At 41.1% G+C, this 21,328-nt stretch overlaps 1 protein-coding gene and 1 pseudogene across 1 annotated transcript; both read left to right on the top strand.

The window, feature by feature from the left end:
* Positions 1-8,958: 8,958 nt before the first annotated feature.
* On the top strand, positions 8,959-10,622 carry LOC147443536 (uncharacterized). The gene is made up of 6 exons (XM_086526336.1): positions 8,959-9,223; positions 9,321-9,509; positions 9,612-9,633; positions 9,726-9,733; positions 9,822-9,966; positions 10,054-10,622. The coding sequence occupies exons 2-5, from the start codon at positions 9,354-9,356 to the stop codon at positions 9,903-9,905; spliced, it is 270 nt and encodes an 89-aa protein (XP_086382462.1). The 5' UTR covers positions 8,959-9,223; positions 9,321-9,353; the 3' UTR covers positions 9,906-9,966; positions 10,054-10,622.
* A 7,449-nt stretch (positions 10,623-18,071) lies between these two features.
* On the top strand, positions 18,072-20,756 carry LOC147443537 (uncharacterized; annotated as a pseudogene).
* The last annotated feature ends 572 nt before the right edge of the window (positions 20,757-21,328 follow it).

Consider the following 21,328-nt stretch of genomic DNA (forward strand, 5'->3'; position numbering starts at 1 on the left):
ATTCTAAGTTGAGGCATTACCCCCGCCAAACATCTCAAGTTTCAACTATTCTGCCTCTTTTCGCGTCCTCTACTGCGCATCATTCTAATTAACTCTACCCCCATCGACGCTACGCGGTAAGCAAACTCCATCACCTCTTACTCTCGTGCATCCTCCTTCTCTTACTCTTGTTCTGCAGTGCTTCAGCGACGCGAAACTCTACACACAGTGAAGAGGTATGCTACTTACTACCCTTCTGCGCACTTGTATTTTGTGTAGTTGGTCAGTACCAAGCGAATAAGGTAAGGTCACTTAGTCCGAAGTGCCCTATTTGCTTGGTACCGACCAAAACAAAAGTTAAGTGATGTCTGCTAGTACATAGGTCAATACTAAGCAAATAAGGGGAAGGTAACCCCTGCTTCTTGCAGATTTAGGGTTTTCCTTTGCCAAATACGCCTTTTGATTACGGTCCCGTGCGCTTTAATTTGCTGTAGTTGGTCAGTACCAAGCGAATAAGGTAAGGTCACCTAGTCCGAAGGGTCCTATTCGCTTGGTACTGACCAAAACAAAAGTTAAGTGATGTCTGCTAGTACAGAGGTCAATACTAAGCAAATAAGGGGAAGGTAACCCCTGCTTCTTGCAGATTTAGGGCTTTCTTTTGCAAAATACGCCTTTTGATTTTATAAGAAAGAAACAAAATTACAACTGAACACCGGGTTTGAGTTAGAAAACACTTCAGACTTTACAAAGAGTGGCCTATTAATTTCCGGGGGGTTTAGGGTTCACATCCAGCTTATCTCTTCGCAAAGCATGTTTGCAAAGTTAATGGCTTCCTCATATTTACTGGCTAGCTCAAGCACTTCATCCTTCATTTCCTGAAGCCAATTAATGATTGCCTCCATAGAGCTATTCTCGGCGAGCAATCGCTGCATGTCTTCAGGCCTTCTTGCTTCCAGAGAGTTTTTAAGGATTGAGACCCTCTGCTTGACGATCAGCATTTGCTACAGCTTTAGGCTAGCATCCTGTACAGAGAATTTAGCAAGTAAGATCTTCAAACTAGGAGCTTGGAAATTGGGAGCAGAAAGCAAAGAATTACCAACAACTTACCTCAAGAATTGACTCCCGTGTTGACAGCAGCCACTCCCGAGCTGGGTCGGTCGAGAACATTAAAGATAACATCGGGGGAGGGCCAAGGGGGGACGTCATGAGGAGGGCCCGGATGCGGTGTTGCTGGCGCTGGAGGAGTATACCTTGGAAAGGCATCACCACTATCCTAAGCTTCTTTTAGTTGTTCTGCGAAACCCTGAGGGAGGTTCTAAAACAACTGCTTCTTAAATAGACTTTCAGACAAGCCTAAAAAGTAGAGCCTGGGCATGAGGTTTCATGAGAGGGTGGTACTGCCATGAGGTTTCATGAGAGGTGGACGTGGGAGAGAGAATCAATGGTATCATCCCCCCGATATTAGGGGAGGTGATCAGAGGGAACGACATGACAGTTAGAACCACACCGATTTAAGATCTCCTTCACATTGCTATTTTGAATCAGCGGATGCAAACCTGTTCGCTTGCTTGTACACTTTTCTGAGGTCACCACCCAGTGAATAAGGTATTTTTTTGCAGGGGCTGCAAACCTGTTCGCCTAGTAGTGATCTTAGAAAATGTAAGTGATATCTGCTATTACTATTTTTGAAGTCACTACCGACCGAATAAGGCAAGGAAAACTCTTTCCTATGCACCTATTCGCTTGGTAGTGACCTCAGAAAATATAAGTCATGTCTACCATTACTATTTTCTGAGGTCACTACCGAGCGAATAAGGCAAGGCAACTCTTTCCTATCCATCTTTTCGCTTGGTACTGACCTTTCCTTAAATCTGAAGTCCCTTGTGCTGACAAATGAATTGTCTTTTGGTGTTATTGTATTTGTAGAGATGCCTCGTGTTAAGGCCTGCACTAGGAGGGCAACAGGTGAATCTTTCAATTCTCAAGCAAGAAGACACCGATATGAGGCGCACAGAGGTGTACTACAAGAGCTGCGCAGGATAGAACGACACGTTCAACCTGCTATTCCACGTCTCCCTTTCCAGCGAGTAGTGTGGGAGATTTGCGAGCAGTGGAGAGTCGGCATGCGATGGGCCAACAATGCACTCCTCTGCCTTTAAGAAATTGCTGAGGACTACCTCGTGGAATTCTTCAGTGATGGATATATCCTGGCTGCCCATGCACACCGGGTCACTATCATGCCGCAGGATTTTGATACTCTTTGTAGGCTTCGTTTCCGCTACGATGGGCTGCTTGAGCCAGTACCAATCTGGGATAGTAGAACCATGGATATTCTCAACATCCCCCCTCTCCATCCTCCTGCACGACAGACAGAGCCGTCTAGGGCTGAAACAAACAACAGAAGGACCCGATCACGGGTCGAGAGAAACGACACAGATGGGTAGGCTGAGATAGCCGCAGAGGGCCAAGAGCAAGCCAGAGTGGACCCCGAGGCAGTCATGGAAGAAACAGAGACAGTTATCGAGGATCCAACTGGACACCAAAATGAGCAAGTCATGGAGGATCCGTAGCCCATCGTGGATGATGAGGGACAAGAGCAGGTCAGGGTGTAGCCTGAGGCATCTATGGAGCAACCAATATTGAAGGAAAATGATTCGGAGCCTGAGGCTGTTAGGGAGGAGCCTGAGGCAGCCAGGGAGCCAGCTCAAGAAATGGAAGGGCAAGGCTCTGCATCAGAAGGGCCATCCAACGTATTGGATGAGTCAATTATTTTAGAGCAAATCAACGAGGAGAATGAAGAGGAGTTGAGAATTTTGTTGAGCTCAGCGCCTCTGCATGCGCACATACAGTTGCCTGCAAGGTCAGAGGAGGCCTGCATTACCAACCTCGATAATGTAGACTTCATGTGCATGCACAATTTCACCGACTCGCTCGCAACAAATGAGGTCGTCAATGTTGCTTTGTGGTAATTCTCATGCTCTTTAATTCTTATGCTCATTAAATGGGTCTCTACCGAGACATGGGTCAATACCAAGCGAGACAGTGGGTAATGAAATTGAATTTTGGTACTAATCGCTCGGTATTGACCCATGTCTCTGTGGCAGTTGCCAAGTTTTTCTTTATAATGGTTCACTACCTTAAAGACATGGGTCAATACCAAGCGTGTCAGTTGTTTATGGAATTGGAATCCCGCCACTGACTCGCTCGGTATTGACCCATGTCTTTAAGGTAGTCGTCAAGTTCTTCATTTCAGCCAAGACAATGGTCAATACCACAAGCGAACCAGTGGTGTATGGAATTTGATAGCTGCCCCACTCGCTCGGTATTGACTCACTTGGGTGTTCAAGTCTAATCTTTGCCATTTGTTCATGTTAGCCACGCTGTCTCGCTTCTACCCCATGAGGTTCAAGAGAAATTATACGTAATAGATCCGCTACTATCGCCTTATCTGCAGAACAACTCAGTTTCCTTTTTGAGTCCAATGAACTGGTTTAGCAGAGTCAACTTTGATCTAGCGCACTTTCTGCTCACTGCGTACAATCAATCGTGAGTATATTCTTGCCTTGTAAAAAACATCTTGCATTGTGAATCTCTCCTCATCTTTGATGGTGTCTTTGTAGTGATCATTGGAGTCTGATGTTATTTGACATGGAAGCTAAGATTGTTTACTACGCAAACTCCGAGCAAAGCAGGGCATTTCACGGTCGTGTAAAAACGTAAGGTCTATTTGGGTACATTTGGAAAGCAGTGTAGTGTCTCTTTGGAATGTGTTGCTGACTCAAGTGGTTATGTATGTAGTGCCGCGAAAAAACTTGTATGTTGTGTAGAGCATCTTTTGTTAGAACATGATCTAGGAAATGTAGTCAAGCACGAACGGGTAACCATGCTCACGCAGACTGATGGCTATAGTTGTGTTTGGCGAACCTGTTTAAATGTCGTGTTGCTCATCAGTCAAATTATGGATATACCGAATGTAAGTAATCTGCTGTTTTATTGTTTGCTGCAACGTATGTATGAAGCAACATATGTTTGTATCACGCTTCTACAGGAACTTCGATTACATAACTACACCAACAACGATGTGCGACATTTTTCTGTAATGGCCATCCAGCATATTATAATCTCTGTAAATAGACGCACAAGAGAGGAAGCGGAGAGAGCTGACAAGTTCGAAGAGGCTCGCATTAACGAAATGACCCAACGCCACAATGAGACTCAAGAAGAAGTTCGAAATATGCAAGAAGCAATACACCAATATTATGCAGACGCTGCAGAAGTAGAGGAATGGGCTGCACGTCGACGGCAAGAGCAAGAACAGCTGGAAGCTTCACAGGTGCAAGAAGCATGGGAAGCCATGGAAGAGGCCCATGATTTTGAGCGATGCGAAAGGATGCCCGAGACCATCATCCCCAGAGGCAGAGGTAGAAGCAACCGGAGCAAAGAGTAGAGGAGCAACCGGAGCAGAGGGCAAGGGACGAGTGGCACAAACCGGGGGAGAGGACAATAGATGGGAAAGGAAGCAAATTACTCTTGACAGAAACAACACAATATGTAAAGTTTTGAAACATTGTTTGACCGCCAAAAAATATCTCTGCATTAGTCATTTTGAAGAGTACATCATGGTTTGCATGGCATCAAATCTCTTTGCGTGCACAAGGTATGTGACCTAGCTTCTGGTGGAAGAAATTAAGTGAAGTGTATTTGTTATGGACTCCTTGCACAATGTTGTTTTCTCCTTGCGCCTTGGAATCTGAAAAGAAGAAAAAGTTAGATTCAGTCATAGTGTATTAAAGACAATCAAAAGTTATCGATTTAGTAAGCACCTTTCTATTGTTGAGACTGAATGCATACAATTGTGGCAAAAGTGGAAGTTCTTCACATGTAAGATCTATCCTGAGCTGTGCCAGAGTTGTGCTTGACATTGTCTCCATCACAGTAAGTAGGCTGTCTTGAAAGTAGAGCTCCATTGATAAAGGTTTGTTCTCGAGGCTGTTCTCTGTATCTTGGTCGAGTGGAATAAGTTGCCCACTAAGAAGATGATATCTAATATAGTAAAACGATACTAAGAAATTTCGAGAGCTTATAATGAACTTGCAAATTATGGACTTCTTTTGCAAAATACAGATTTTGTTCTGTGATTGTTTCCTATCCCAGTTATCATCTAAAAAGTCCAAACAGCTCTCAGACTTGCAAATGAACATTGTTGCGGTAGTTCTTATTTGCTTATCGAAGAAAAAATATGCAAACACTTCAAGAGGCATAAATATTGCGAGGCGAACTATTTTTGTGGCAATTAAATACTTGAGAGACTTTTGTATATCCTGAAACAACTTATTCTTGAAGCTTTCACTAGTTTGCGAAGTAGGCAGGGACCAATCCTTGCTGTCAAAGGATGGAAGTGACAAAGGAGCTACACGAACCCAACCAATGGAAGTTCTCGGTTCCACATATGACATATCATAAAAGAAAATTCCATTATCTGCAAGTTCCTTGTGTTGTCTTCCTTGGTACATTTGCTCACCAATAAATGCATGGAAAGCATCAAAAATCCCAACTATACTCTCAACTGGTTGCCAATCTGTCCTATTCGATGGATAAATATCTGAAACATACCAAAGATGATATCCACCACTTAATATTCGAATATAATCATGCACTGAGCGAGATGCTGAAATAACTTACAGTTGGGTCGATGCCTTGGAAAACTTGGAGGAGATGTTTGCAACCTTAAGTCTGCATGCTGGAAAGCATGTTGTATGAGGACCTCTTTCACCCGCTTGCTTTGTGCACACACTTTAAACTCTTTAACTTGACCCTTGAAAGCCTCCACGAAATCATTGCGTTGCCTCCTCTTCCTCCTCCTAGTTTGTAGTAGAACCCAACTTTCGATAGTTATACTAGATGGAATCCATGCTTGATCGTCTGTAGTATAACTGTTAAAAATGCTAACACAGTCAATGGTAGTGCTAGGCCTTCGAGAAGTAGACATGGTGTGCAGTAGAATGAATACACAGAAAGGTTAGCGCAAATATAAAAAAGGGAAGAAGTTTTGAGAGGGAAGTAGAGCTACTCAAAGTCATATTTGGGCAGGAACAAAGTACTAGATAGAGTCTTCAATGAAAGTTCTGAAATTCCTCGGGACATAGTTAGTACGACTTACGGCATTTATGCCTTGAAAGCGTGAAATTGTGCAATTTGATGAACCAAAATAAAATTTCCTCCCTTTTTTTTAAAAGAGCTTGACTCCAAAATGTCGATTTTCAACGTAACGTTAGCCTCTTTCTCATTGGTCGAGCGCCACTCTCTCTCTGTAGAACTGAAAGGCCCAAAAGTGAGTCCAACTTTCTCCTAATGGACCACCATGGCATTTTTTCCCTCACAAGGCCTAGTTGAAGAATCTCTAGACTGTTAGTGGTGGTTGTAAAAAGTGAGTTTTTTTTTGTCATACTTGGTAGTGACAAGTAAGCGAAAGGTTTTGTGAGCCTTGAAGGCTTGTAGCCTTACAAAAGACCTTCACAAGATTTTGAATCAGATTGCTGGTCAAGGTTGTTGGACAAACATGTTGTGCTTAGCAATGCATTCGTTAAGGGCTATTGTGGAGAAACACAATGTGGCATCCTCATCCTCATCGAGCTTGGCAAAGAGATACATTGCCTCAGCCATGTTGGGCTTATCCTTCGATGAACATGATCCAATAGATGACATTTTGGATAGTAGGTATGAAAGACGAACAAACACGATTAACATGAGATAAGGTATTAAAGACGAAGAGACCACGACACAATGAATATAGAAGGGATTGTAGCCACACGACAATGTCAAGTACAACATTTTATTTCTACAACCCCTGGCTAGCAATATCATCATGAATTCCTTTGCCCATATCAACATCTTGCCTCATTCCACATGCCTTCAAGATTCAAGAGTACGCGATTGCATTTGGATAGCTGCCCTCTCTTTGCATTTATTGAAAACAATCATAGCTTCTTGGCCCTGCCTCTGTTGGGCATATCCCGTGATCAGTGCATTCCAATAGACTACATTCCATACTGAAAGAAATTTTTGTGCTTTATGAAGTACACCATCTTTGACATACATGTCGACCAAGGCAATGCCGATACCAACATCTTGTTAGATGCTAGATGTCAGATGTCTTCAAGCTGCACGTGTAGGTGATTGCATTTGCTCTCTTTGCATCTACTAAAAACAACCCAAAGCTACCTGGCCTTGCATGCCTTCAAGATGCACGTGTAGGTGATTTCATTTGGACAAAGGCCATCACTTTGCATATGTGAAAACAGCCTAGAGATTTTTGTCCGTGCTCTTGTTGTAGGTATTCCACAATCAGTGCATTCCAAGAGACACCATTTCAAACAGTAAGCTCCTCAAGCTGCTTTTGAAGTGCACCATGTGCATGCGATTGCATCAAGAGAGGACCTTGTTTTGCATCGGTTCAAAATAGCCTAGAGATTTTTGGCCCTGCTCCTATTGTGCATATATCGCAATCAATGCACTCCAAGAGACGACGTCCCAGACAAGAAGCTTCTCAGGAACTAGTTTTCTGGCCTTGCTCCTGTTGGCCATAGTTGCCTCAGGGTCATTCCCAAGAGCCCTCAGGAGCCAGAAGAGCACAAGAGCACCACATTTGGCATACATATTAAAAAAGGCATTTCTAAGCACACCAATATTTTGAAACAAACCCTCACTAACAATATGAAAGTGAATTTTTATGCCTATATCGGTATCTTGCATAGAGCCACATGCCTTCAAGATGCACACGTATGTGATTGCACCTAGAGAGAAGCCCTTGCTTTACATATGCTAAAAACAGCCTGGAGCTTTTTGGCCCTGCTCATGCTATGTGTATCCCACAATCAATGCACTCCAAGAGACAACATTCTTGATAAGAAGCTCCTCAAGCACTTTTTGTGCTTTTTGAAGTCTACCACATTTGGCATACATTTCGACCGAGGCATTGCTAAGCACAACCTCTGACTAACAATATCAAAATTAATTTACTAAGCCCATATGAGCATCTTGCATAGAGTCACATGCCTTCAAGATGCATGTGTAGGTGATTGCATCAAGGCAGAGGCCTTCACCTTGCATTTGCTAAAATAAGCCTAGAGCTTGCTGGCCCTGCTTCTATTGTGTGTATCCCGCAATCAGCGCATGTCGTTCCGAAAAGTAAGCTCCTCTATCCTTTGTACTTTCTGAAGTGCACCACATTTGACATTCATATTGTTGAAGCCCGGGGAGGTCACCTAATAAAAATGTAACCTATCACGTGAGTTCAACAGAAGGGTATTTAAAGTTCTTAAAACTTACAGAAATATATATACAGAAGGGTATTATTTTTTTCAAAGTTAAAAAAAACTTACAGATTTTAAAAGAAAAGGGTACATTATATTCTTAACAAAATTCACAGATAAGGGGTTTTACAAACATGTCTTGAACGCACGTGATATGGTAGTTTTACACATAGTGAACCCCCCGAGCGTTGAAGGCAGTGCCAAGCACGATTTTTTGTTTCAATAACATCTGGCATAGAGCCACATGCCTTCAAGATGCATGCGTAGGTGTTAGCGTTTGGAGAAAGATTTTTTATTTCAATAGCATCTTGCATAAAACCACATGCCTCCAAAATTCACGCATAGGTGTTAGCATTTGGAGAAAGGACCTCGCTTCCCATCTGCTGAAAACGTCCCAAAGCTCGTCAAGGACTTGGTGTGCTCAGATAAGTCCACCACATTCGGCATACATATCGACCACAAATAGGCAATGGCAAATTGCAACTCTCTCTCTCTCTCTCTCTCTCTCTCTCTCCCCGCATGCAGCTTTCGTTCTTTATTGTGGGAGCTTTATTTTTCGATCTTCCCTTTATTCTCTCTCCAATGAAACATTGCCAAGTGGCCACTCTGTCCATAAAAAGGGTGGCGGCAAAATTTTGTTTCCCCCCCCCCCCCCCCCCCCCCGAAAATAAAGAAAAAAAAGGCTCTCTCAGCCTAGGTTATTGAGGGTGTGTGGCAACCAAAATAGGGATGTAGAGTTTTTAGCTTCAGTGCCATGATCGATCATGGCGTAGCGAAGGCGTACCACTTCAACACCACGTTTCTTCTTTGGTTTCATTGCGGGATCCGGCTATCATGAGCTGGTCAACAACAGGAGCACGACAGCTATCTGTGAAAAGCACTGTTGCATTTCAAGGGCATTTCTCCACTGAAAAGGACTCGGCGGATGCCTGGTTTGTGATAGCGGACGTTCTCAAAACTCCACCATCTCTCTTGCTCTACGTTTTGCAGGTTTTCCACAAAAGATGATAATTTTGGTTTTTTGTGTAGGTGGAACATACAAGGAGTAGATCAAGGCATCATATGAGATTATTGAACTTATGTGCCCATCATCTCCCCATTATTGAAGACGTGTGCACTGATATGCATGAACTAGGAAAGCTTGAACTCTATTTTGTCGTAAAATATGGAAAAGAGTTCCCGAAAATTGTAGGTGAATTGAGGGCAGACTATAGAGTGGTAATAAGTTGCAATAGACTCTCTTTGTGTAAATCCCTAGTTTTTCAAGCTGAGGTTTTGTAATAATATGTGGCCATTACTAATGAATCTGTCCATGTGCAGGTCACTAAAAAGCTGTCCACCAGTAGGTCCTCTCTAGAGGTGAACTTAAACCTGATGTAAGATGTATCTGTTGAACACAAACTAGATTGGATCCAAATTTGACACCTTGTGAAGATCTTCTTGTGGGTGTTCTCCTCTAGCCTTGTCTATTGTTTTCACCTTGGTAGCTCTACTAGTGTCCTCATTAAATGCTTGTTGGATGAACATTAGGAGGCTCCATCTCAACTTGTTGGTGCGAGACGGATGTCTTTGAGTAGCTCTACTGAAGAGTCAACTTACAGTCCCTCTAAGTAGAATGTGCAAAGTGCATGGGTGTAGACTTAGGGCACCCATGACTCAGAGTTCAATCATTTTGGTAATTAGCTATGAATTATGTCCTACCTGTCTTTCTTTGTTTCTATGAAGCTGTTCAAAGATGCCATGAGAATTTTTGATTTTGTAGGAAGATAGGCAATTCATAATTTTGTTCGCCCTAGTGTTGAAGCTGACAGTCCTCTTTCAAGAAGCCAATCCTCTTTGCAAGTGTTGACCTTACGAAGGCAAGGAAGTTTTGGTTATATGCTCTCATCTTTAACTTACATTTTGCATGTTTTGCTCTTGGTTCTCATCCTATGATAGCTATAGGTATTGAGTCATCTGGACTAGCGAGACTGATGTCTCAGCTCACAAATATAGGTAGCCATGAATTGCGGTGAGAGTGTGGGTATGCATTGTGTATATCCTTGGCTTGTACAGTTTTCACTTAATTCATTGCCTAATTGCAGGAAGTTATCGTAGACCTAGAAAGATACAGGTATATTTGGTGGTGATGTGTGAAGATTCTAGAGTACGGTTACAAAGTTGTGTTCAAAATCCGATTCGAGTACTAAAATGGTATGGTAGCTCTTGGCACCTACAGGGCTTCACACTTGAAGAGGTTGTTGCCTCGCATGGAGGAACCTGGCACAAGGCCATGAAATGGATCGCTCTTTGAATGTTCAATTGGCCTTAAGCATTTTGATTGTTTGTCAAGTTTGAATTATTCTAGTGTTTGTGATCTTTTCACTTCTTTAGAAATCTTGGTCAATCTCTACATTCTAGCTATGTATACTTAGTATTTGTGTGGTGGCTTCTTTATGTTGATGAGCGCATGAGATAAAGGAACCTTGATTGAGTTTTCTTGTTTTTGCATGAGTGGAAAATCATAGGGACAAGGTGGTTTGATAATCACTTTTGAATTGTAGCAACCATTTAAAGAGGTGGAAGAATAGGTGTATTGGAAGCACTCTTGTGTAATATATTTGAGCGTCATATATGTTACATCTGCAAAGCATTTGTAGAGTTACATTTCCAAAGGTAAGTACAATGTGATTACAGTTTCTTGGTCTTTTCTAGAACCGCTCCAAAGGATCTTTGAATATTAATATCAGAATGTATGGAAGAAACTCAAGATTATTGTCTGTAATGATATTGAGGCAATAGCTTGCATTTTAGTTGCAATTGTGGAAAATGTTATCGCTCCTTTGTAGGTTAAAATTAAATTTTAACTTTTGACTTACTTACACATATATTTAGTTTGAAGTCCCTAATAACTTTATCTAAGATTGTGTATGCATTTCCAAGCTTGCAGGTAGTGTACACAATTTGAGATGCTATTTTGATGGAATTTTGTACTGCCATCCACTTGTGAGAGATTTAGTGTTAGATACTAAATGTAGCCATGCATGTTGTACCATTTGTATCGTCTTGGTTTGGTAGTAATTTTTGAGGTGTTGTCAGGTGTTAGTTATCTTGCAGGTGTTGTAATTATTATGGGTAAACTTTCTTTATGAATTATGATGGAAGAGCTTTATCCTTTTGATATATCCCCTTTGTGTATTTTTTTGTCTTGTGCATTTACTTGAGTTGACTGCCAAAGTTCTTTTATTTTGTGTGATGTAGGAAAAGAGTGGTTGCATATTGGAAATACTATCTTTGCTCAATCACGATATTAGGGATATAAAGTTTTTCTACTGTAAGCTTAAGTGGCATTGCAAAGTTGCATATGGTTAGAATATTCTCAAGTCCTAGTTTATAGATCCATTTAAATGGTAGGAGGGATATAAAGCTTTTCTAGTGTAAGATTAAGTCACATTGCAAAGTTGCATACATAAGGAGTCTCCACTTCTTTCCTATATAGAAAGTTGGGACCTGGGTACGTTTTTACTAGCTAGTGTGGTCTTTGACGTTTCTCAGACCTGGAGAATTTGTTTTTCTAGGTACCAAAGGCTGCAAATTCCCTCTCTCTCTCTCTCTCTCTCTCATTTTTATGACCTCTCTTATTTTCAATATCTAACTTTCCTTATCTTGTACTGCTTGCTTCGAGTCGTGCGTTAGCTGCAATGGCGTCACTGCTCGCTGCCCTTGCTCATTCCTCCCTCGCGCATGTTAACGCCAACGCTAATTGACTGTAGCATGCTGCAGCTATTTGCTTTGGTGCAGAATCAAGCTAATGAAAGCTGCACGCTGCCAAGGCGTTACCTAGCTACACGTGTTCGTTCGATTCTCCTCCAACACATCCAACGCGCTGCTGCAGCAGCTCTCGTCGATCAGTAGTTCGCACGCGGATTCATTTTCAAGCTTGATAATTAAGGTTGGTCGACTTGTCTCATAAAACATGTCAATATGTTTGTGCAGCCATTTGATGCATTTTAGAGAGAGAGAGAGAGAGAGAGAGAGAGAGAGAGAGAGAGAGAGGGGAATGAAATGAAATGTTACATTGAATGTCTTCTAATAATGTTAACAATCTTGGTGGGATTTAATACAATGTCTGAGTATAAAATAAAATAAAATGAAATGTTATATTAATTACGTCTTCTAAACCAAAATTACATGTGAGATCAAAATGATACAATCTTGGTGGATTTAAGACATGTGTGTGTGTGAGAGAGAGAGAGAGAGAGAGAGAGAGAGAGAGAGAAACAAAATAAAATTCTATATTAAATGTCGTCTAAAGGCCAAAATAATATGTGAAACCAAATTGATACAATCTTGGTGGATTTAATACAATGTGTGTGTGTGTGTGTGTGTGTCTCACAAAGAGAGAGTGTCATACGCGCGCACACACACACAGAAATGAAATTAAATGTCATATTAAACATCTGCTAATGGCCAAAATGACATGTGAGACCAAATGATACAATCTTGGTGGATTTCATTCAATGTATGAGTATAAAATAAATTAAAGTAAATTGAAAGCTGAAATGAACATGAGTGTTCGAGAATGTCTGAATTTGGGCATTGTAAGAGGATGTATTGCATCTATCGCTGAAGAGCATAGTTAATTTTTGCCTCTGTAAATAGTTGTATTGAACGTCTCTTATGTTGTACGTGCTAGAATAATCCTAATTCTCTGACAGGGCTCCATCAACGTTTTGATGGCTCTCGTTGAAGTAACCATCCCACTACTCTCCCAAGCTCAATGGTATTATTAGTCAATATACATTTGGTATATGTGGATTGGAAGTTAGAGAGAGAGAGAGAGAGAGAGAGAGAGAGAGAGAGAGAGAGAGATAGATAGATTTTATTATCGTCCTCGGAGGTCAAATATGACCTATGGGACCAAAGTTACATGTGATGTAGTATGTGTATGGTTGATGAGTGACTCTCGATGCTCCAAAATTGTAGTCATGAGAGTCGCAATGGAGAGCCCACACTTTGGTTGGGAGAGGAAAGTGTGTAGGTCTAAGTTATGGCTGAAAATGTGAGAGAAGCAAGTTCGGATGTGATCAAAAGCTGAGCACTCTAGTAGTGTGTGGTACTCAGACTCTCGAACTTGCAGTGAGCATAATGTGCACAATCGATTTGACTCTTCTCCATTGCCCCAACGCCCTATCTCGCATCGAAGGAAATGGGAGCTAAGCCGAATTGCTGCGATAGTGCGTATCGCAAACAAGGGAAGAGGCTCAAGCATGTAAGTTTGAGTACGGTTTCCTCTCTCAGCGAAGAACATGGTTTTGTAGTTGGGGGCAATATAGGTGGTGTAATGTATGAAGCGTGACCCACCGGATTTCTCCCAAGCCGTAATACATTGGCGTTGTAGAAAAGCTTCATTCACTTGAGAGTCAATTGAAGCATCATGTAGCAAGTGTAATGCATCCCATCTCCCAAACCACTTCTTTATGTCTTGCATCCATCCCGTGCTCAAGATCTTGCTTTTATGCGTCTTTTGAACTTTTTTGCTTGCTTCCCATGCAATTGTAGGAAGTTGATGTGAGGGGTTTTGACGCATCTTTATCATGTACTCCACAATCCTTTCCATGCCCATAACCTCAATTGGAAGAGATCCCGACTCAAGAAGTAGGAGCATATATGGTGTTTGTGTCTTAACTTGGAGAAAGTTTGTAAGAAAACGCTTTTGAACATTCTCAAACTCTTTCCAAGTAGACTTTGAGATGCTCCCGTCCCACACTTCAACTCCATAAAGAAGAACCGGTGTCACCAATGTATCAAAAAGATACTTCTTGAGAACCCAACACTTGATGTTTCCCGCATTACACATGTTCTCAAATGCAGAATATGCTCTCTTTCCCGCTTCCAAACGACGCATAGCACATTCATGCCACTTGTGATTGGATGGAATCTCAAGACCAAGGTACTTAAAGCTCTCAACAACTTCAAGTGTCTCGTTGTTGTACACAATGCATGGCTTCTCCTTATGGTTGGTTTTCACAAGCATAACCTTTGTTTTGGATTCATTTACAATCAGCCCACTATACAAGCAAAAGCTCTCAAGGAAAACCATAAGCTTTTGTGCATCTTCTAAAGTGTGTGCTAGAAGCACTATATCATCCGCATACAACAAAAGCATGATTACCGCATTGCAAATAGTGACCTCTTCAATGCCTTCTTCTTGCATAAAGTCAAGTACCATTTGTTCCAATTGATCAATGCATAGACCAAAGAGAGTTGGTGACAATGGACATCCTTGTTTAACCCCAATAGTGCTTACAAAAATTTCTGAAATTTCTCTTCCCATGCGCAATTGACAAATCACCTTCTCATAGATTCGAGAAACCGCAAGCATAAACTCACTTGGCACTTGGAGTTCTTCCATCCTTCTCCACTAATTGTTACGTGGAATCATATCAAAGGCTTTCTTAAAGTCCACAAACAACAATACAATCGCTTGCCTTTCAACCGACTTTCCTCCATGAGAACACGAAGAGTGACAAGATGATCAATGGTGCTATGGCATCGACGAAAACCCGCTTGTCCCTTTGCACGCTTGTCATTCTCTTCAGCCCAATCACTCAATTTCATCTCCATTATGCACCCAAAAAACTTTGCCATAAGAGACCCAATCATTATAGTCCGGTAGTTGCTTACATTCTTTACATCCCCTCCTTTATGCAAAGGCTTAACCCAATTAGTACTCCAATCATAAGGCATACCATGTTGAAGTGCAAGGTTGAACATATCACACATCCACTCATGGGTGAAATCTGCCGTCCATTTGATCATCTCCGGTTTGATACCTTGAAGATCTCCCGCTTTGCGAGTGGCCAACTTTTCAAGCCCACCACATACATCCTCAATAGTAAAAAAAGATGGCATACATGGGAGTGAACCATAAAATGGAATTTTTTCAGTATTTTCTTGCTCATATAATTGCCTACAATGTGTGTACATATCCACTAGACTCAAGTTACCAAAATTCTCAACCCGCTTGCCTCTCAAGTTTCTCCAAAATCTTCCACGTGCATGTGCCTTTTCTTGGACTTGAAATTCTTGTTGCTTTACTTCCCATCTTCTTCTCTTCTTTTGAATCAATGCTTTGTATGTATGCAAATGACTTTGATAGTTGTCTTTGTCCATAGTTGCATCAAGTTTTATCAAGGACTTTCGAGCATCTTGACATTCTTTATCAAACCACCTTTTGCGTGATCTATCTTTGTTGATACCATGGAGATGCTTTATGGCAAAGCATTCTTCCGCACAAGAACAAATAGCTTTTTTGAAAGCTTCCCATTTAGTTTCCAATGGTGCATCACATTGAAGCTTTGTCATCCATAATTTTTGCTCAACCATTTCAATGTACATTGGTGCCCGTTTGAAATCCATACATAGTGATAACTTCTCTTTCCTTTGGCTGAGATTATCATGCTTAGTTGCTTCTCCACACGAAAGGTCAATACATAAGGTGCGATGGTCGGATTCCGGGGTCCATTGACCAAACATAAAACTCTTTATGCGATACATGATGGCTTTAGAGAGTAGCATATAGTTAATCACACTATCCCCATTATGTCTTCTACATGTAAATCCATTGGTTCCACTCCACAAAGATACACCATTGGCAATGAGCATACCCGTGCTATTACACATGTGTAAAAGTAACTTTCCATAGTGATCCGGCTCTTTCTCATCCATTGAAGTACGATCATACAAGTGAACTTCCTCCAACTCCTTTGAAATGTATGGCATATCAAATTGTTGAGTATCATGTTGCAATGTTTTTGTGCGAGCATTCATATCCCCAAATACAATAACATCACCTTCACCTTTGAAATAAGCAATGTCCTCTTCCAAATCAGAAAATGGTTGATCTCTATCCATGCAAGCATAAAGGGAGAATCATGATGAGGAATGTAGCAACTGGCTACAAAAATGGGTGCTCTTTTTGGTGTCATAATTTTCAGCCATACATAACGTTTGTACTTGTGATCTTTCACAATTGATACAAAATCTTCCAATCCTTTCTTAACCATACATGCTAACCCTCCTTGTCCTGTTCGTTGCTTGAGATTCTTTGACCACATCAATGAATGTACATTGTAATCCTCCAAGCCGTTAATCCTTTGTGTATCATGCTCCCAAGTTTCAACAAGAAGTACAACATCGGCTTTGCTTGTTAGTTCATCAATGCCAACCCCCGCATTCCATGGGTATCCATTACAATTCCAAAAGCATATTTTAAATTGTAACTCGGTCTCATAGGTCACGCATCCCTATTTGCTTGAGAGACTTGTCTCCTCCTTGGGCACATTTTCTTCATGAGAGATCTCCTTGTTTTTATTATTCTTTTCCTCATATGCCTTGCGACGCATATTTTGTTGCTTAATAGTGCGATCTTCACATAGAAAACATTTTGTATCCCTCAAATAGATCCAACTATTATCAAGGATAATCTTTCGCTTGGTCTCATCCGGCATGGTGCATACAATTGGCCGTTCTCCCGAGCGAGGAGCTCCTTGCTTCCCCACTCTATGTGCTCCATAGACCATAACTCCGGACATGCCAAAGTGGGTTTTGAAGAAATCTTCAATAACAATGGCAAGAGAAGGAGGTGTCTCTAACTTCTCTTCGGGAATTCCACGAATAACAATGTTCTTGGAACGTCGCTCCCGTTCCTTCAACTCCTCCACATCCACATTCTCAACATTCTTTGTTTGAACCATAGCTTGCATGAGAGAGAGAGAGAGAGAGAGAGAGAGAGAGAGAGAGAGAGAGTACACTCAATCCTTCATTAAAATGATATGCTAAAGAGACAAGGACACCTGGCTAGGATTTTCTTAGGTTGCCCTTCTTTTGACTTTTCTCTATACCTAGAGAATTGGTTTCTCCAGGTACAAAAGTTCTCCAAAGGGCGGGAATTCTCTCACTCTCTCTCCCTTGCACTAATTTTTCTTGACCTCTCTCTACCCTATCCGGCCCATACTGGCCCTAGCTAGGACATTCTTCTGTACGCTTTGATTATGTTGATGCACCAATGGTGTAACTCCAGTGTGCTAGTTGCCTTCAATCCCTCTTCCTCCCTCGTGATAGCTTAGTGCCCAGCTGCATCTTTGCGGCGCATGTTGTGTTGCATGTCACGTCATCAGCTTCATCACTTGCGTGCCAAACTGCAGATCGAAGGTTAGAGGCACTAGCTCTCGGTGAGCGTTGCTGCTTCACGGACACCCTCTACATGTACAAGCGTCGTTTCTCCACGTTGCGGTGATGCAGCTATATCGATGTGTGTTGCGGCCAGCTAGCAGCTTTAGCTTTCGAGAGATAAGGTTGGTCTCGATTTTTATTAACCTTAATCATTTGTATAATTTGCATATTGTGCTATTTGAGGCATTTGGAGAGAGAGAGAGAGAGAGAGAGAGAGAGAGAGAAAGAGAGAGAGAGATAGATAGATAGATAGATAGATAGTTCTATTATCATCCTGGGAGGTCAAATATGACCTATGGGACCAAATGAACATGTCACGTGGTGTGAGTGGAGTTCATAAGTGACTCTCGATGCTCAAAAATGGCTGAAATGAGCGTCGCAATAGAGAGTCCACATCGTGGTTGGGAGAGGAAGGTATGTAGGGAGAGATCATGGCTGAATATATGGGGAAAAGAGGACCTAATGTGGTCAAAAGCTGAGAGAGAGAGAGAGAGAGAGAGAGAGAGAGAGAGAGAGAGAGAGAGATGAAATGAAATAAAATGTTATATTAGACGTCTTCTAAAGGCCAAAATGAGTCGTGAGACCAAATTGATACAATCCTAGTGGATTCAATACAATGTTTTGGTATAAAACAAAATAAATTAAAATGAAAGCTAAAATGAACATGAGTGTCGAAGGATGTCCTATTTAGGGCGTTGTCCCATCAGTCCTAGCTTGAAGAGCATCGTCAATGTCCATCTCTGTAAATAGTTGTATCGAATGTCTCTCATGTTGGGCTAGGTAGAATAGTCTTGATTATCTAAAGAAGCTCCGTCAATGTCATGGTGGCTCTTGCAAATGTTAATGTCTAGATCTCCCAAGCTCAATGGCTTTGTTTATCAATATACCTTTGATATAAGTGGAGTTGAAGTTAGAGAGAGAGAGAGAGAGAGAGAGAGAGAGAGAGAGAGAGAGTACACCCAAGTCTTTATACAAAAGACATGCTAAAGAGAGAGACATTTGTAGGGTCCTTCACCGTAGCTGTACAACCCACAAATTCATCAAGAAAAACACTAAGTGATTCTTTTAGGGGACATGCACATGGCTCGGCCTATCGAATCTATAAAATTTTAAAAACCAAAAAGAATTCTTCGACTCATGAAAAATTTGAGTCAAATCTAATTGGGTCTGCCCGTTGTGGGCAAAGCCTTTCCTCCCTTATATGGTCCCTACGGTCGGTAATTCCTTTGTCCCTCCTGGTGTAGGCATTGGCACTCTTTGCATCATCTGTTATTACGTGCATCTGCTGCCTTGCAATAAACATTACGAACATTGTTTAATCGTTATCTATGTCTAATGCTATAGGTGTAGCGATTTTTGCATTACACATGAAACCCAAAAGTTACTTGAGCGATCTTTTAAAAAAAAAGAAGATGACGGTAGATAGCAAATCTTTGATCATTTCGTATAGTGTTGACCTTAGAAAAATAGTTTGGCATTGCAGATACATTTTCTAATCTGCGTGCTTGTTCGATGGAGGTGGGCGAGGAAGTTGTCCTTGAGCTAACTAAATTTTTAATGGCAACCCAAGAAATAGAGAAGCCGTGGGAGGAGAGTTCTTATTATTTGTTTGGTCAATCTAAGCCAAAGACCACCTTTTTACATATATGGATTAATGATCATGTTGGGTGGGATGGGAATCTAGAGCTCCTTCTTTTGAAAGAGAGTTTGCGTCTTGTTGATTACTACATAGTCTATTGGTGTACGGAGTCCTGTTTGGTATCTGTAGATGTTATCTTAGAAAGAATGGAAGAACTTTCATCTATTATTCCTTCTAGAAAACTACTTTTAGGTGACTCCTATTATTCTCTTTTGTGGAGATGAGCAATGGAAGTCACAAATTTTATGTAATTTGAAATATTTGATGTAATGTCTCAATGCTTTACTTTGTGTCAACTTATAAAGACTATTGTTTTTTAATTTGATGAATGTCGGTTTTAAGTGAAGAAATATAAGAAATTTGAAATATACTCTTATGTTCCACTTTTGTGTCAAATAGATGGAGCCTAGAGACACAAGGCTACATAGGTGCCAATGTAATTATAAGTGCAAGCATAGCTCTCTTGGGTATGAGCTTGTTAGTAGGAGGACATATTAGGAGCACCCGCCTCACGATCGCAATGGGGATCTTCATCCAAGCATGAGTATTGGAAATTTTGAGCATCCCACCTCCAACTCTCAACCTACTTTTGCGGTTGAGACTGCTCAAACATCATCACATCAAGTACCTAGAAAACAAGGTGTTCATGCAAAGCATATTGCTATGGTGGAAGGTTCGTAGCTCCATCAACCTATACATCAGGATGTTGAGGCTAGATATCGAGAAATAAACTCAATATTTGGCATTCAAAGTATACATGATTCACGGTGTCAAGAAACCATTGTACCTACAAGCACAAACAAACTTCAATCGGAGTTGAATTGTCAAATTCTTGAATAAAGTACTTTTGAAGCTATCGTAGATCAAAATCACAATCAAGGCTTTGAAGAGAATGCGCCTACTATCTTCCATGGCTATGAAGCTCCTCCAATTGTTGAAGGTAGTCAAAACCTTGAAGAGCGTGAGAATGCAAGGACTCTTGACAATGAAGATGTTCTAAACAACGAGCAAGAACAACAACAAGAGGAATATGTGGCCAATATAGATGATAAGATTTTCCAAAAAATAGTTCAAATGCAAGCCCTATGGGATGAACATCAGGTCTCTATTAATTTTCAAGATCAGATGCTAAAGCTTTTGTTTGGAAAAAGCACAAAGAATGGTGTAGAGAGTTTAAGTTCTCTCTTGGTAAAGCTTCCAAATAGTTGGGAAGGCAACCTTGGTGGCATCAATGCTCCATCATGTTGGGCAGAGTTGAACACAATGTACAGAATCCTCGGTATGGTAGACAATGAGAGATATCTCATTTATATGGGTCTAAAGGGTAATACTCATCATCCTATTTTGTACGACCCAATAAATGAGGATAATTATGTGGGAAATGTTGTGTTGTGCTTATGCCAACAACTTGAAGGATGAAAGGGTAGGAAATTGAAAAGGGATTGCCCTTGTTGCTGTGAAAGATGCACAAAGTGTGCTTTGCCTTGAAAACAAATGATTTTCTTTTACTATCTTCCTACTCAAAAGCAGTTAGATCTTATATGTTCTTCTCGTACCGTGTGCCATGACATCTTGTGTATGTGGCATCGCAAGGACAGATGGTTGAATCGATTGACCACAGATTTATCTATGGTTATTGATGAATGCTGGGATGGTGCCAAGTGTAAGGATCTCCAAGAATTTTGGAACCCAGCTTCAACCTTTGAGCTTCTTGTCATTTGTGAAAGATGTAGACACTCTTACAAGGCATGGCCATCAACATATGTTGCTGAGGAGTTATCCTTGAATTGGACCGAGGATCAATAAATGTATGCTTTTACATGCAAGTCGTGTCATAGATTGATCAAAAGCCCGAAGAGGACCGTCAAGGTATCTCCCTTCTTCCAAAGCAATAGCTTCTTGCTCATTTTTTGAAATTTTATCTATACTTTTGTATCTTGATTGGATATTTTTCTATTTTGATTATTAGGGAGATCCTCAAAACTTTGCACTATTGCTCCATTGGGACGGTTTTCAATCATAAAAAATGACACAAAAAAATTGTGGGGTTGTGGAAATTAGAGTTTTGAACACTGGAAAGAACTCTACGTTACAGCCTATACCGATTTTATTTATCCCTTTCAGCTGCAAGAAGATTATTGGAGCCTCTAGAGATCTTTTTCATGTGTTTTTGGAGCCACTA

This window comes from Adiantum capillus-veneris, chromosome 13 (genome assembly GCF_014529385.1).
Source record: "Adiantum capillus-veneris isolate H3 chromosome 13, ASM1452938v2, whole genome shotgun sequence".
Classification (NCBI taxonomy): Eukaryota; Viridiplantae; Streptophyta; class Polypodiopsida; order Polypodiales; family Pteridaceae; genus Adiantum; species Adiantum capillus-veneris.

Bases quoted from the DNA above. Each gene is read 5' to 3' on its own strand.
- LOC147443536 (XM_086526336.1), top strand. From the start codon at position 9,354: ATGAGATTATTGAACTTATGTGCCCATCATCTCCCCATTATTGAAGAC. The intron at 9,510-9,611 runs GTAATAAGTTGC...GTCCATGTGCAG, and splicing joins TGAGGGCAGACTATAGAGTG to GTCACTAAAAAGCTGTCCAC.